At 46.8% G+C, this 15,087-nt stretch overlaps 2 protein-coding genes across 2 annotated transcripts in view; both read left to right on the top strand.

The window, feature by feature from the left end:
- Window positions 1-7,021, top strand: part of HSPA12A (heat shock 70kDa protein 12A) — a 36,409-nt gene extending 29,388 nt beyond the window's left edge. The window contains exons 10-11 of the mRNA XM_006831387.1: window positions 3,375-3,478; window positions 5,825-7,021. Of these exons, the coding sequence (XP_006831450.1) occupies window positions 3,375-3,478; window positions 5,825-6,462 (742 nt within the window). The 3' untranslated portion in view covers window positions 6,463-7,021. The remainder of the gene's footprint in view (window positions 1-3,374; window positions 3,479-5,824) is intronic.
- A 7,197-nt stretch (window positions 7,022-14,218) lies between these two features.
- LOC102835852 (chromosome unknown open reading frame, human C10orf82) overlaps window positions 14,219-15,087 on the top strand; it is a 10,708-nt gene continuing 9,839 nt past the window's right edge. The window contains exon 1 of the mRNA XM_006831386.1: window positions 14,219-14,273. Within this exon, the coding sequence (XP_006831449.1) occupies window positions 14,219-14,273 (55 nt within the window). The remainder of the gene's footprint in view (window positions 14,274-15,087) is intronic.

Here is a 15,087-nt window from a genome sequence, read left to right as displayed (position 1 = left end):
AAAAAAAAAAAAAAAAAATGAAAGTTTTCAAGTGTTTACCGTGAAGAATGAGCCCTTCATCCAGCTTTAATAACTATCAGCTTAGACCACCAGTCTCTAGTCTCATTCACACTCCCCAGGGGCAACAGCAGGTGAGTTGGGCTGCTAACCACAAGGTCAGCAGTTTGAGCCCGCCAGCTGCTCTATGGGAGAAAGATGAGGCTTTCTGCTCCCCTGTACAAGGTCACTGTGGGTCAGAGCCGACTTGGTGGCATGCAGTCCATACACATGTCAGTGTAGCTATAGATAAATAATGTGACATAACCATAATACCATTATCATGCATACAAATAACTTTTTGATATCTTCAGATATCTAGTTAATATTAAGAAATTTCCAGCTGTCCATGAAGTTTTTACAGTTTGTATCAGCATCTGAATAAGGGCTATTCATAGTAATTATTTGCTAGATCTCCCCTGGATCACTCAGTGTGTAGTTTTCCCTCCCATTTTTACCTTGCAGTTTAGTAGATGGTAAAGTGGATTGTTTATCCTGTGGAGTTTCCTGCATTCTGGGTTTTGCTCATATCCTCATCCTCATGGTTTTATAACCTGAAGTTTTTTGTTTTTGTTTTTTTTTTTCTCTCTTTTCACCTTGGTAGAATTTGGTGGTAGTATTTCCTATTGCCTCCCATCAGGGGACACCTAACATAGGGGCGTCTCTTCTCGAGTGATCATCCTTCAGGTCTCTTCACTTTGAGGGACTGCCACACGGTCTTCATCTTAGACTACCATTCCTTCTGCATTTAGGAACTAGAATCTTTGTAGAGAAGGAAAACTTCTCCTTAACAGTTTGGTTGCCCAGAAATTCAATTCGTACAGGGAAAACAAAATAGTTCTTTCCCTCCATTTATAAGTAAGAAGGTATATATATACATATATATATACACATATATATATATGTTATTGTTAAGTGTCATTCAGTCGATTCTGACCTATAGCGACCCTGTATAGGGTTTCCAAGGAGCAGCTGGTGAGCTTGAACCACCGACCTTACAGTTCAAACAACCTTGCAGTTTGACGCATTAGCCCACAGCCCCACACCAGGATTCACTCTCTCTCTCTATATATATATGTATATATATATATATCCTCCAAAGTGATGAATGAGGTTTTTTTCTTTTCTTTTGAAGGAGCATAATCTGGACAGGTAGCACCTCTTGACAACATCTCTGCTCCCCAGTTTATGAAGGTCCTCCAGGCTCATCTGTCCCATCTCCTGAGACCTGAAATCATTGGCCATTTCTCAAAGATGCCCTGGTTCTTTTAGTGGAAACAAAATGGATTGAACTCTGGCTCTTCTTGCCCATGGAGTGACATTCTTACTGCTCTGATGCTTTCTCTGCCCCGATGGTCCCCCAACACAGGGTCTCCCAACACAGGACACTGCCCTGAGTTGAACCCCCAAGTCTTGCTGGCACCTCCAACCCAAGTACCTTCAAGCTCTCCAACTGGGACACTGGCTGCAGCCACCCATTGGGTCACCAATACTGAGCCACACTGTCCTTTGGCCAAGGGTATGGAAAAAATCTCTGGTCTGGGAGGCTTGGAAGCATCCAGAATGTGTTGCCAGGAAGCAGCTGGTGTGTGCTTTGTTTCAAAGACACAGATGCCATTTGAACTTTAGAGGTACACACTGTGGATTTGGGTAATAAATGGTTCTTGGCGTTTGTTTATGGATCCCTGGGTGGCTCCAGTAGTTTGTGCCTGACTGCTAACTTCCCAGGCTGGCGGTTTGACCCCATCCCCCAATAATATTTATAGCCAAGAAATCTCTACACAGCAGTTTTGTAATATGTGTGGTCGCCGTGAGTCGGACTCCACGCCAGTGTGTTTGGTGGTGTTTGGTTGTTTGGCATTCATTTGGTGCTAGAGTTTTCCTGGTGTTTTCATAGACATTGTGTCTAGCTTGATCTTCATAGCAACCGCTGTGTGGGAGGCCAGGTAAATAGTATTATCCTGGATCCGGGGAGAGAAAATGGGGTTCAGAGAAAACATCAGCCAGCCTGTCCAAAGCCCCGTAGCACTAAGTGGTGGAGGGCGGACTCGAGCCTGGCAGTCTGACTCCCTGTGTCTGTTCGGTTCCAGGCCGCTGCTTCTGGACCTGCTGCCCCCTTTGACACAGCAGTCAGGGAGAGGGCAAGTGTCTGGGAGCCTGCAGGAGGAAGTACCCAGGGCACGAGTGGCTTAAAATAGCAGCACGACGTGGACATGTCCTGAAAACCTTTGTTGTTGTTAAATACTGTCGAGTCAGTTCTGACTCATAGCGACCCTGTAGAGGGTTTCCCAGGAGCCACTGGTGAGCTTGAACCACTGACCTTGCAGTTCAAACTGACCTTTCAGTCCAGCGCATTAACCTACAGCGCCACACTCCTTTATTGTATTCAAATCTCACCCTCTCGAGTCATCCAAAAGAAGGTCCTCCATTTATGAACCTCCTTCCCTTCGCCCTAGTCTCCACTGTTCCAGGAGTCCTGGTGGGGCGCTGTAGGCTAAGCACTTGAACACAAGGTCAGTTTGAACTGCAGAGTCAGCGGTTCAAACTCACCAGCCACTCCTTGGAAACCCTATACTGGGTCACTGTGAGTTGAAACCTACTCAACAGCACTTAACAACAAAATTCCAGGAGAAAGGAATACTGGTGACATTGTGGGCTAAGCACGGGGCTGCTAACTGCAAGGCTTAAAACCCACCAACTGTTCTGCTGGAGAAAGATGAGGCTGTCTGCTTCTGTAAAGGTTTACAGTCTCATGGCAGTGAGTTTGGTTTTGGGGGTTGGCTGCCCTGGGGCCCAGTGGTTAAGTGCTGAGCAGCTTCGCAGGAGGCTCAAAACCCACCAACTGTTCTGCTGGAGAAAGATGAGGCTGTCTGCTTCTGTAAAGGTTTACAGTCTCATGGCAGTGAGTTTGGTTTTGGGGGTTGGCTGCCCTGGGGCCCAGTGGTTAAGTGCTGAGCAGCTTCGCAGGAGGAAGATCCAACAGTCTGGATCTGTAGCTCTGACAGCCGGGGAAGTCCTATGAGGAGGGTCTACTCTGTCTTATAGGGTTGCTAGGAGACCAATCTACTTAATGGTAATAGGGTTAGCTTTGGGATCCCAGTGAAAGGTCAGCCACAGCCAAAAATGAAGGTAGAAGAGTTACGTCTTTGCTTTTCAGCTTCTGAGGGCCCAGGTCCTGTCAGTTTCTGGGCTTTCCAAGGGTGCCTTTGACTCTCAAATCCCCTCCTGCATTCTTTGACAAAGTCAAAGGGTGTCTGCCTGGCCTCCCTTGTGCACGGATAAGCCTGGGCATAACTTAGACACTCACTGTGTACTCCTCTCTCTGCCATGCTCTGCAGTGTGGACTTTGTGAAGTGGTCATCCCAGGGGATGCTGAGGATGAGTCCGGACGCCATGAATGCCCTCTTCAAGCCCACCATCGACAGCATCATTGAGCATCTCCGTGAGTACCTGTCAGGACTTGGCCACTCAGTAGGCACAGGTGGGCATGGGAAAGGTGTTTTCCAGTTCCATCAACAGTGCTTGAGAAGTCAGGTTGGCAGGGGGCCTGGGGCCAGAGCCCCCTAGTGGGCAGGACCTGGGCATGGCCCGAGGAGCTTATTGTATTTAAGTTCCTCCTTGGCAGAGGCTCCAAATCCCTCCTCTCAGGCACACAGAGCATCAGACAGTCTGCACTCAGCCAGGCTTTCAGATGGCCTTTAAAAGCCAGAGGGCTTAGAGCTCTAGAACAATGTTATCCTAGAGGATGTCAAAGGGAACTTTAAAATTAAGGATTGCTACAAAATCACAGAAACCTTTATTAAACCAAAATACCAACTTGTGAAGCTTTTGTTTCTCCACATCTCCTCAGTCTAGGTCTATACAATTCTGAAGGCGGTCTTTCCATCTCTCTAATCATTCCCCAAAGGAACTATGGTAGCGTAGTGGTTACGAATTGGGCTGCGAACCTTAAGGGTAGCAGTTTGAGACTATCAGCCGCTCCGCAGGAGAAAGATGAGGCTTTCTGCTCCTGTAAAGATTTACAGTCTTGGAAACCCTGTCCAGGGTCTCTGTGGGTTGGAACTGACTCAACGGTAGTTAACAACAATCATTCCCCATAGAATTCTGCGCTCTTCAGTTTACACCACGTTAAATTGTCCTGGGGTGGCGCTGTGGGTTAATGCGCCAAACTGCAAAGCCATTTGAACTGCAGGGTTGGTGGTTCAAGCTCACCAGCTGCTCCTTGGAAACCCTCTAGAGGGTCGTTATGGGTCGGAACCGACTCAACAGCACTTACCAACAACAAAATTGACAGAACATTAAAATAACAATTTTGGCATCCTCAAAGAGCTCAAATCCTGTTCCTTTTTAAATGTTCTTTGAGTTTGGGGGACAAAAAGAAATCTGTTGGGGTAAGATTAGGGCTATAGGGTGTATAAGGTAAGGGTTCCCAAGAAAATTCCCATAGGACAGCTCGTCACCCTAGATGAAGGAGCAGGTGCATTGTCGTGACGGAAGGCGCAGCTTCCCTGCCTTGTACCTCATCAATATGTTCTCCAGTTTCTTCAAACTTCGTCATAATGGTGGTGGTGGTGTGTATCTGATTCAATTCTGATTCATAGGGACCCTGTATAGGGTTTCTGAGGCTTTAAATCTTTACAGGAGCAGAAAACCTCATCTTTCTCTCACGGAGCGGCTGGTGGATTTGAACTGTTGACTATATGTTAGCAGCCTAGTCATAATCCACTAGGATGTCAGGGCTCCTTTACTTCATAATGTTGTTGTTAAATGCTTTGAGTCAGTTCCACCCATAGTGGCCCTGTTTAGGGTTTCCAAAAAGTGGCTGGTGAACTTGAACAGCTGACCTTGTGGTTCAAACCAACTGTGAAGTCCAGCATATTAACCCACAGCACCACACCAGGACTCCAGAACCCTGGTAGCAATACTTTTTGACTTACTCTCTTATATGCTTTGCTTTTACCAGGACACATTGGGAGTTATAATACTTGCTGGAAAGGAATGGTTCTGTGAACCAAAGGGAGATCTCATGAAAGAGGGCTGTGGAGTTACCCATAGTCCTACATCAGTGGTCCTCACCCAGGGACATATAGTGGCCCCATCTGGGGACAATGTCCGCGTCCCATTCAACTACTAAGTCAGTACCCATAGACCCATAGGATGCAATGGGATTGTTATAAATATATATATATATATATATAACAAAGAATAATATCTATACCAGCCTACCTATAGACCTTGTGCATAACAAATTATGGCTGATACTGTCTAACCACTGACCTTGAGGTTAGCAGTCCGACTCATAACCACTGTGCCTTGTTGTTGTTGTTGTTAAATGCTGTCGAGTCGATTCCGACTCATAGCGACCCTGCACAGGGTTTCTGAGGCTGTAAATATTTACAGCAGTAGAAAGCCTCATCTTTCTACCATGGAACAGCTGGTAGTTTCGAACTACTGACCTTAAGGTTCACAGCCCAATTCGTAACCACTATGCTACCAGAGCTCCTTAACCATTTGGTCAAATATTTAATTAACTCATCCCTAAAACCACCGTGCTTTAGGGGTGACTTAATTAAATATTTGACCAAATATAGCAAGCTAAGTTTTAATTTAATTACTTTGTCTGGCCTGTGAATTTTGGCAGAAAAAAAAAGATGTCCCCTACCCCTGTTCTAAAAGATAGCGCTACAGAAATCCCAGACCTCAAAACAAGTCTCCCTTCCTTCCGGTCATCTGGTCTTCCCACCTGCTGACCCTGGGTGACAAGATGTTCTCCCTTATTCCTTCTCAGGGGACCTGTTTCAGAAGCCTGAGGTGGCCACCGTCAAGTTCCTCTTCCTGGTGGGCGGCTTTGCGGAGGCGCCGCTCTTGCAGCAGGCAGTGCAGGCGGCCTTTGGTGACAAGTGTCGGATCATCATCCCTCAGGACGTGGGCCTCACCATCCTCAAGGGTGCTGTCCTCTTCGGTCTGGATCCGGCCGTAATCAAGGTGCGCCGGTCGCCCCTCACCTATGGGGTGGGCGTGCTGAACCGCTACGTGGAGGGCAAACACCCGCCTGACAAGCTACTGGTAAAGGATGGTACCCGCTGGTGCACCGATGTCTTCGACAAGTTCATCTCAGCTGACCAGTCTGTGGCTCTGGGCGAGCTGGTCAAGCGGAGCTACACCCCAGCCAAGCCCTCCCAGCTGGTCATTGTCATCAACATCTACAGCTCTGAGAGTGACAATGTCAGCTTTATCACTGACCCTGGAGTGAAGAAGTGTGGCACGCTCCGCCTGGATCTCACCAGTACCAGTGGCCCAGCTGTGCCCGCTCGGAGAGAGATCCAGACCCTCATGCAGTTTGGGGACACCGAGATCAAGGCTACAGCTGTTGATATCGCTAGCTCCAAGAGCGTCAAAGTTGGGATAGACTTCTTAAATTACTAACCAGCCCTCCCTGCCACCGGGCCCTGTGGACTCAGCTCACCTGCACCTGCAGACCTCAAGCCCGACTGTACTTTCCCTTACCTTGACCTTTGACATGACCCACCAGATTTCAGCAGCCAAGATGAGAACCACCACCAGGACTAGGAATAACCAGGAACTTTTGAGAACACACTGGAGTGGGAAAAATCGTCACAGTAAGATTGAGGTTTGGGAGGAGGAAATTCATGGACCCGAGCAGAGCAGCTCATTTTCATAGGCACACACGTGGGGAAGCAGACCAAAGGATTCAGATGAAGGGACTCAGTTTCTGCAGCAGGGATGGATCTTGCTTTGAATGAACAGATCTCCTCTCCGTGATGTGAAATTCAGGATGCCGTCTTGCTCTGTCTAGATTTGAAATGAGACCTTTGAGTCATGAGGAGATTCTTCATCTCTTTGAGATTTCTCTTTTTACATTGTTTAGGATGGTAACCCCTAGAAGATGCACCCATCTGTAGGTTTGTTTCTTTTCATTATCATGTGATTCAAAGTGGAGACTCAGGATCTAGAGTGTTTAGTTTCCTACGCCTAAACTCCAAATAGGTTCCATGACCTTGGCTAATTCACTAGAGTTCACATGAGTAGGAGAGCTGGTAGTTCACCTTTTCAACAGGTAAAAATCTTGCTTTATTGGAAGAAGCTATTAGTAAGAGCTGCTCACATGCCCCAAATTCTACATAGGCTGTGATCTAATTCCCTGATTGCAAATCCTGACTTCTGAATTCGTAATGAGCACTAGTGACTCTTGGTAGGAATTCTGCATGAGGAAATGAGCTTACAATTCGCCAAGCTCAGGTCACCAAGCCCAATTTCCCTTGCTTTTGTGGTATACATTTCTCACACTGACTTCCTCCTCTTGGTCACCCTCAGTCACCATAGAATTGTGGCCATTCATTCCCACATTTCGAAAGAGATTCATTGGTGAAATATGAGAATGTTTCTATGAGATGTTTCATTAAAATCTTCAGTTTTAAAAGTCTGTCCAAAAAGAAATTGTAGATCCATACTGGATAAATTAAGTCAGCTTTAAAAAAAAAAAAAAAAATTTCTTTTTCCAAAGCAGGTTAGAGTTGTATCAGAATCGCGTGGGTGCTTACTAAAAGCAGATTCCTAGAACCTAACCATGTTCCTAACTACAGCAGAATCTTAGCGAGGGGGGCCCAGAATCTACATTTTGTAGTACACACCACAGGTAACTGAAAACTGGGCATCACTAAATTTAGGTATGGTTGAAAACGAAAACATAGGTACAGCTACATGCCCAGTCTTCCACTAGGGTTCCCATGCACATGAAGAGTAGTGACCCCACACCTTGACCTCTTGGTGAATGGACCTTGGTCCCTGCCTGGCTTGGGTACTGGTACTTTTAATCCTTGAAGGATGGGCCTGGGGAGGAAAATGATTAGAAGGAAGGAACCTTAGGTTCAGGATTGAATAAAGAACCTACAGATGGGTCTGTGTTCCGTCCTTCACCGAGGTACTAAGCCAGTCATCTCCAACATCTGAAAGTCAACTGAGGAAAAAGAATCCAGGCTCTCACAATAGCCTGCCTGATCTATTCAGCGCTGTCTTTTCCATTTGCTGGAATTCATTCTGATTTTAAACCACTGGCGTCATTATGGGATGAATAGAGAATGAGCAGAATTAATTTAGAATGAATGCAAATTAGATTCACAAAACCACAATCATAGTTGGTATGCACATTTTAAAATAGTATTACCCATTTCATCTTAATTTCCTCACTTCCTCTGCTGCAGAATTCCCGACCAGAATGTGAAATACTAATCACAGAACTAGAAGATGCTAGTCACATAACTAGGTAGCAGGATTTCCTATCCAGGCTGCCTTCTGCCTGCTTTGCTGCAAAAGCTAAATATTCTGAGTCTTTCTTTGATTTTGCCAGCTAAACCCTACAATTTTGTTGTTGTAGTTAAGTGCCATCGAGTCGGTTCTGACTCATAGTGACCCTGCATAGGGTTTCCAAGGAGCGGCTGGTGAGTTGGAACTGCTGACCTACGGCTAGTTGTCCAGCACTTGTCCTACAGCGCCTCATCAGGACCCTACTCTACAAACAGGACTTTTCAATTCAGTTATGGTATAATTTTATGTACATAAAATATTAGAAGACTGTACAGTATCTTTATTTCTACAATGTGCTTTTCATGTATATAAAAAAAGGAAAAAATGCTCTTTGATTTTTGTTAATGACATTGCTGCCCTTTGTTAACGTTCGCTTTCTTAATTGTGCTCACTAAGCATCCGTTTGTACCTATACCAAGCTATGGACTATGAATGCCAGACTGAGTAATACACAGAGGTCCCTAGGATCGGAAAACTGAACAAATGGCCACCTGGATCAACAACTTGATTAGACCTTTTTATATGCACATCTGTCTGAAAAGTTCCCAGTGTGTATTTAAAGGAACACAATAATGTATCGATTCTTCTGTCTAGCCTTTAAGCACAGAGCGTTCTAGTTCTTTAAGCAGTGAGGCTGTGAAGTAGAACTTGGAGGAGGGAAGTGGTCTTTCTGAAGGCAAAGAGTAGTCCACCCTGTGTAGTACTCGCAGTATGCCAGGGCCAAGGGGAGGACTTAAGGGGTACATAAATCCAGCTTTTCTGCTAGATTCGGTGTGCATGTAATTTAGTCAAGCCCCACTTTTTTTTTTTTTTTTGTCTTTTCCGCTACGCACTGAGGATGTCTGCTTATCTGTTTTTCTTAAATAAGCTGGTTGAATTCTGCAGTGTTGGCAGATAGCTGATCAAATGGGTGGTCATTTTATTGGACTTTCTTCTGGTCCAAGAACTATAACCCCAATAGTTAACACTCCTGAAAGGAAACTCTCAACTCTGTCTTTCCTCACCCACTGACATATTATTCTGGAATAAGAGCAGTGGCTAAGTATAGTTGGGTACATTTTCTCATCTTAGGAAGTTGTTAGAAGACCTGTTGTCTTGACTGATGAGTGTCCCCGGCATATTATCTGATGCACATGTCTCTTGGAAGGAGTGCTTTGAGGATTGCCTTTGTAACTCGTCCTCTCTGTACACCCAGGCATTCATAAATGCTGGCAGCAAGTTACACTGATAGTGAAGAGGAAGGAACATGTAAGTATTTTTGCAGAGTGATGGCTAAGGTGAGTTCCGATTACAGAGCCTGCCCTACCCTTAGAATGTTATTTATCTCAAGTTTAGCTTTTAGAGTCCAGGCCTGGTGAATTGCCAGGGTAGCAAAGAATCGCATGCACCAATATTAACAGGAGTCAAAACGCATTATTCGTTGAAGATCGAATTTTACATGGCAGAGATGTTAAGAGCTGTGAATAAAGCTGCATAGAGATGCTGGGAAATAAGCAAGCGACTAGTACAAACGTTGTTGGCCATCCTGTCACACCTCCCATCTGCTTGGAATACGAAACTTTGTCCTAAAATATCAGCCATTGCATCTTGTTCACACAAGATAAATTCCAACCTCACAGAACTTTGCAGCAATTTCACAACTGGACAGGATTGTACTTGCAAACTCTGTCTTCATAACGGTCTAATAAAGCAAAACTCTGGATCTTATATAGTCCAGATATGTGTGTGTGTGTGTATGTGTGTGCACTCTGGATTTTTAAATGAATTAGAAACTGTTCTCCCCTGTACCCATTGTGATGGAGATTGCATTTCAGGTCCTTAGCAATGTGGTATGAACTTTGTTAAGTCATGCCAACAAGAAGGACCTCTTTGTTAGATGGGGATCAAGTCTCTATTAACATTTCTGGAGTACCTTTTCCTGGTGTGGTACTACTGTGAGATCAAGCGCTGGACTGCAGGGTTGGTTTGAACCAAAAGGTCTGTTCTAACTCACCAGCTGCTCCTTGGAAACCCTATACTGGGTCACTGTGAGTCAGAACTGGCTCAACAGCACCAAAAGGAAGGTCATAAAAAATCTCGAGGAATGATTTCAGGCCTTGTTTGCAACACCCACCAGTGTTGCCTATAGAATCTTCTGGATGGTCTGGTGATATTGTAGTTGTGAAGTGCCGTCAAGTCGGTTCCAACCCATAGCAACCCTTATAGGGTTTCCGAGGAGCAGCTGGTGAGCTTAAACTGCCATCAAATGGCTTTGCAGTCTGACTGCATTAACCCACAGCGCCACACCGGGACTCCGGGAGGGAGGAGAGGGTTCTAAATGTGTCTTACTGAATAGCAGGCTCTATCACCAGGCAGCATTCACAAGACATTCAATTCCCAGCCAGAAGGGCTGGCTACACCAGGCGGACGGAAGCACTGGGGACTAGCGCCCCCTGCCGTCACCTGGTCCATGGCACATTTCCTCTTTTGTAAAGGGAGCAGTTAGTCGTCTACCGGCCATTCCTTCCCTCTGTAGGGTTTTAAAAGGAGCTCTGGTTACCTCAAGGTTACTGCCAACCTCAGGGTCAGCAGTTCTAAACTACCAGCCATTCCGTAGAAGAAAGCGGAAGGTTTCTGTTCACGTAAAGATTTACGTAAAGCCTTGGAAACTCTATGCTGGGTCCCTATGAGTGGGAACCAGCTCCGCATCACATAACCACCACTAGGGGTTAAAAGGAGCACGGGTTGTGCAAAGGTTAAGCGCTTGGATGCTAAGATGGTTTTTCAAACTCACACTGCAGCTCAGTGGAGAAAGACCTGTTTATCGGCTAAACATTACAGTCTGGAGAACACTATGGGGCCACTCTGCTCTTGAACGGCCGCCCAACAGCAGGAACCTGGTTTGTGCTGTGGACAGCTTGGTGCGTTTCAATCCATGAGGTGAAGCTCAGGCCTCCAGCTCCTAAGGGGTGAGGTGTGGGGGATAGTCTAGTTGCCTGAACTGTGCTTTAGGTTTTCAGTGGCTGAACCGAGGAGGCGTCACAGGGTGGATTCAAAACGCTCAGTAGCCAACTGGCTAATTGTGTGTGCCACCCAGGGACTCCAGGTCCTCACAACCCTTAACAAGTGGTGAGTCTGGTGGTTAGAAGGAAGTAGACAGACTGTAGGATTCAACGAACCTTAGCATCCTTTCCTCCATTTCAGTGCAAGGCGCCTTTACTGCCCCCCTGAGCTCTTTACCTGCACGGTGCACGCAGGAAACCTACGTAGCCTTGCTTATTAGGATCCAACAAGCCTCGGTGGTTGATAACCCCATAGATGTGTCTCTGCGTATCTCAATGTCTACAGGACGCTAGGCTGCCCTCCCCTGCCCCCACCCCGGAGTCCCTCAACACAGCCTGACTCACCCGCCTGGCCCACAGGGGTCCTGCTCCCGCCACCTTTCAGGCCAGAAGCCATGCCCAGGTCCCCCCCAGTTTGTACCTCAATTACAATGGAGGCTTTGGCCTTGATTCCCTATGCGTACCCCTCCCCCCAATTCCAAAGGGCAGAGGGCACCCACCAGGACAAAGAAAACTGCTCTGGGGGCTAAATATTTGTCCTTGACCAACGATGGGTCACCGCCTCCCCGCCCCCAGTGCCCAATGCCTAGATTCGAGGCACACTAGTGGCGTTCGACTGACCCCAGGAGGCCCGGGGTTCGGTCCACGCACGCCCCTGGCGGTGAGCGCACAAAGGCCAGGGCCAGCAGGTGACAGGGTCCAGGGTGGCGGAGGGACACCCCAGGCCGCGGTCCGGTAGGCCCAGGTGAGTGATGGTGTAGATGTCAGGGAGTGGGGGGGTCTGTGTAGGTGAAGCCGGTGTATGAGCCTTCTGACCCCTCATCGCCTCCCACCCACCCTTAGGACGCTTTTCCAGGCTCACCCTTGCTCGCCTCCTCCAGGCAGCCCCCGGGAAATTGAATCCTGTCTCATAGTTTAGAGATCTTCTGCGCAGACTCCCTTGTTCCTCGCCCTGGAAAGGACTCTATAATTCCTTGCGATCCTACGGGATAGACTAGAACTGCGTCCAAGGCTGTGTACCGGGTGGGCTAGTGGTTTAAAATAGCTCTTTTACATTAATTGACAAGCGCTTAACCACAGCGCCGGCGGGACTCCTTTATTAAGACCTCCCTTAGATTTGTGAATTCTCAAAGGAGTTAGTTAACCTCTGCCTATTTTTCTTATCTATAACATGGGGCCTAGAACAGGAATTAGCCCTTAGGGCAGTTGTTGTGTAGATGAAATAAAGCAATGGGCGGTCCCAGTCAGCAATATCCCACACATGGCAAATGCTTTGTGAATGTCCACTATCATTTTTCTCCTCATCTGGAAAAGGGTATTAAAGAGTATTGTCTCAGGACTTAGTGAGGATAAAATGAGCTACCACATCCCGGTAAGCAGGTGGCAGTAAGTGTTTGTGGAAGAGTCAGGGCTGATTCTAAGGAGTGCTGGAGGAGTTACTAACAGAAACATCTGTGGTTCCAACTCCGCAGTCACTCCATGAAAGAAAGACGGAACAGTCTACGCTGACAAAGATGACAGTGTAGGCAACCCCACAGGGCACTTCCACTCTCTCCTGGAGGGTGACTATGAGGTGGCATTTACTTCATGGCAGTGGGCTTGCTTTGGGGATCTGATCTAGGATCAACACCACCCATCTGGTAAGCATACGATGCCAGGGAACTACGAGTCATCCAGTCTTTACTGATGTGCTCAGTGCAGACCGAATTGTCTTTCAAACTCCCATCACTCTGGACCACAGTGATTATCAACTTCGTCTTTACCTTGAGACCACTGTGGTCACCAGGCATCACTTGACAGATGAACTGTCTTGGCAGGGACAGGCATGGTATCACCAACAGATGCTAGACACAAGCAAGCCTGGCCCTATCTGTGAGTGTCACAGGTGGTCTCTGAGGAGGGAAGGGGTCTCATCTGGGAAGCAAGCATCACCAAAATTGGTGCTTCGATGAGCCCACCACCACCCGCTGCTTACCCCCCCTTGGAATCCATGCTGACTTTTGAGGACTTCCTTGTCCCTTCAGAATTTACTCTAATCTAGGGTTTTTCAACACTAAGGCACTACTAACCATTTGGATTGGGTGTGTCTTTGGTGAGCTGGGAGTGGGGGCTGTCCTGTGCTTTGTAGGATGTTAACAGCATCCCTGGCCTCTACTCAGATGAGTCCTGGTGTAGCGCTGTGGGTTACGGTGCCAGACTGCAAAGCCGTTTAAACTGCAAGGTTGGCGGTTCAAGCTCACCAACTGCTCCTTGGAAACTCTATGCTGGGCAGCTATGGGTCAGAATCGACTCCACAGCTCTTAACAACAACAACAAAGTAGCATCCTTTCCCCAGTTGTAACAATCAAAGATGTCTTAGACATTCCAGATTTCCCGGGGTTATGTGTGTAACTTCCTTCTTCTTTTGAAAACCATTGCAACCTGAGTCCACCTGGCTAAAGAGATGCCTCATCTCTCTTCCCCTCCAAGATCCCTGAGTGCTACTTGTTCATCTTTACATTCTCAGCCCTTTCCATTGGTCCATGACCAGCACTTGCTGTCCGGATGGGTGAATGAATGAATGGATGGATGGATCCGCACACTGATATCTAAATTAATGGGAAAGCAAGGGCCGTTAGTTTCAGATCGCGGGTTTTATAACTGCAGTCAGCCATATCTGCCAGCTTTGTGTAAGCCTGTGGTACTATCTCTCACTCCCAGTCCCCTGGTAAGATCATTCTTCTACCCTCTCCATCCTACATGCCGTCAGTACTTGAAGGAGGGTGACATCTGAGACATTTTCATTTCCCTTCCCTTCATTAACAGAGAGTGAAATCATGGAGCCTTCCAAGACCTTCATGAGAAACTTGCCCATCACACCTGGCTACAGTGGTAAGTGTCACATGCGCTGCGGATGTGCTAGGCACTGTTCCCACTTTGACTCACTGTCCATATCTGTCCAGCCAACTGGGCACTGCTCTAGCTTTGGAGATACACATTGAGATGACAGAATGGAGAGATGTAACTTAGGTCAGAACTCCCAGGGCGCAGCACTTGAATACAGGAGGCACTTGAATGAATTTGGACCCGCTGCCATGAGAATTTGGGAGTAAGATGAGACTTTCTGCTCCTATAAAGATTTACAGCTTCAGAAGCCCTTTACAAAGCCACTGTGAATCAGAACCGACTCAATGACACACAGCAGTCATGAGACTAGACAGTAAGTTGAGGTCTAATTGTTCTTCCCACATTGGGCTTTCTCAAGTATTGCACAAGGACGTTTCTCGTCATCCCTTCTTGTTACCCCTAGACGGGGATGACCATCTAGGTTTGGACATCCTGCCTGGAAGTTCCTCCTCCCTATGCTTCTGGTTACTCAGAACTTACACTTCTGTGGGTGATAAGCCCAGTGATCTCCATGGACCCTCAGCTCTTGCTCTTAGGAGGGTGGTGCATGGGGATATCATGAAGTTGCCCAGCCTTGATCCTACTGGCTGAATAAGAAGCACAGACTTTGGATTCTGACAATGTAGAGTTCCAGTCTCTGGTTAACCACTCTCTGTGTGACTGTAGGGAAGTCACTTATTTCTCTCTCTCTCTCTCTCTCTCTCTCTCTCTCTCTCTATATATATATATATATATAGGTAGATAGATAGATAGATAGATAGATAGATAGATAGATAGATAGATAGATATAGATATAGAT

This window comes from Chrysochloris asiatica, unplaced genomic scaffold, assembly GCF_000296735.1.
Source record: "Chrysochloris asiatica unplaced genomic scaffold, ChrAsi1.0 scaffold00003, whole genome shotgun sequence".
NCBI classification, from domain to species: Eukaryota; Metazoa; Chordata; class Mammalia; order Afrosoricida; family Chrysochloridae; genus Chrysochloris; species Chrysochloris asiatica.
The sequence above is the reverse complement of the archived record's forward strand: the minus strand, read 5'-3'. Positions and strand labels throughout refer to the sequence as shown.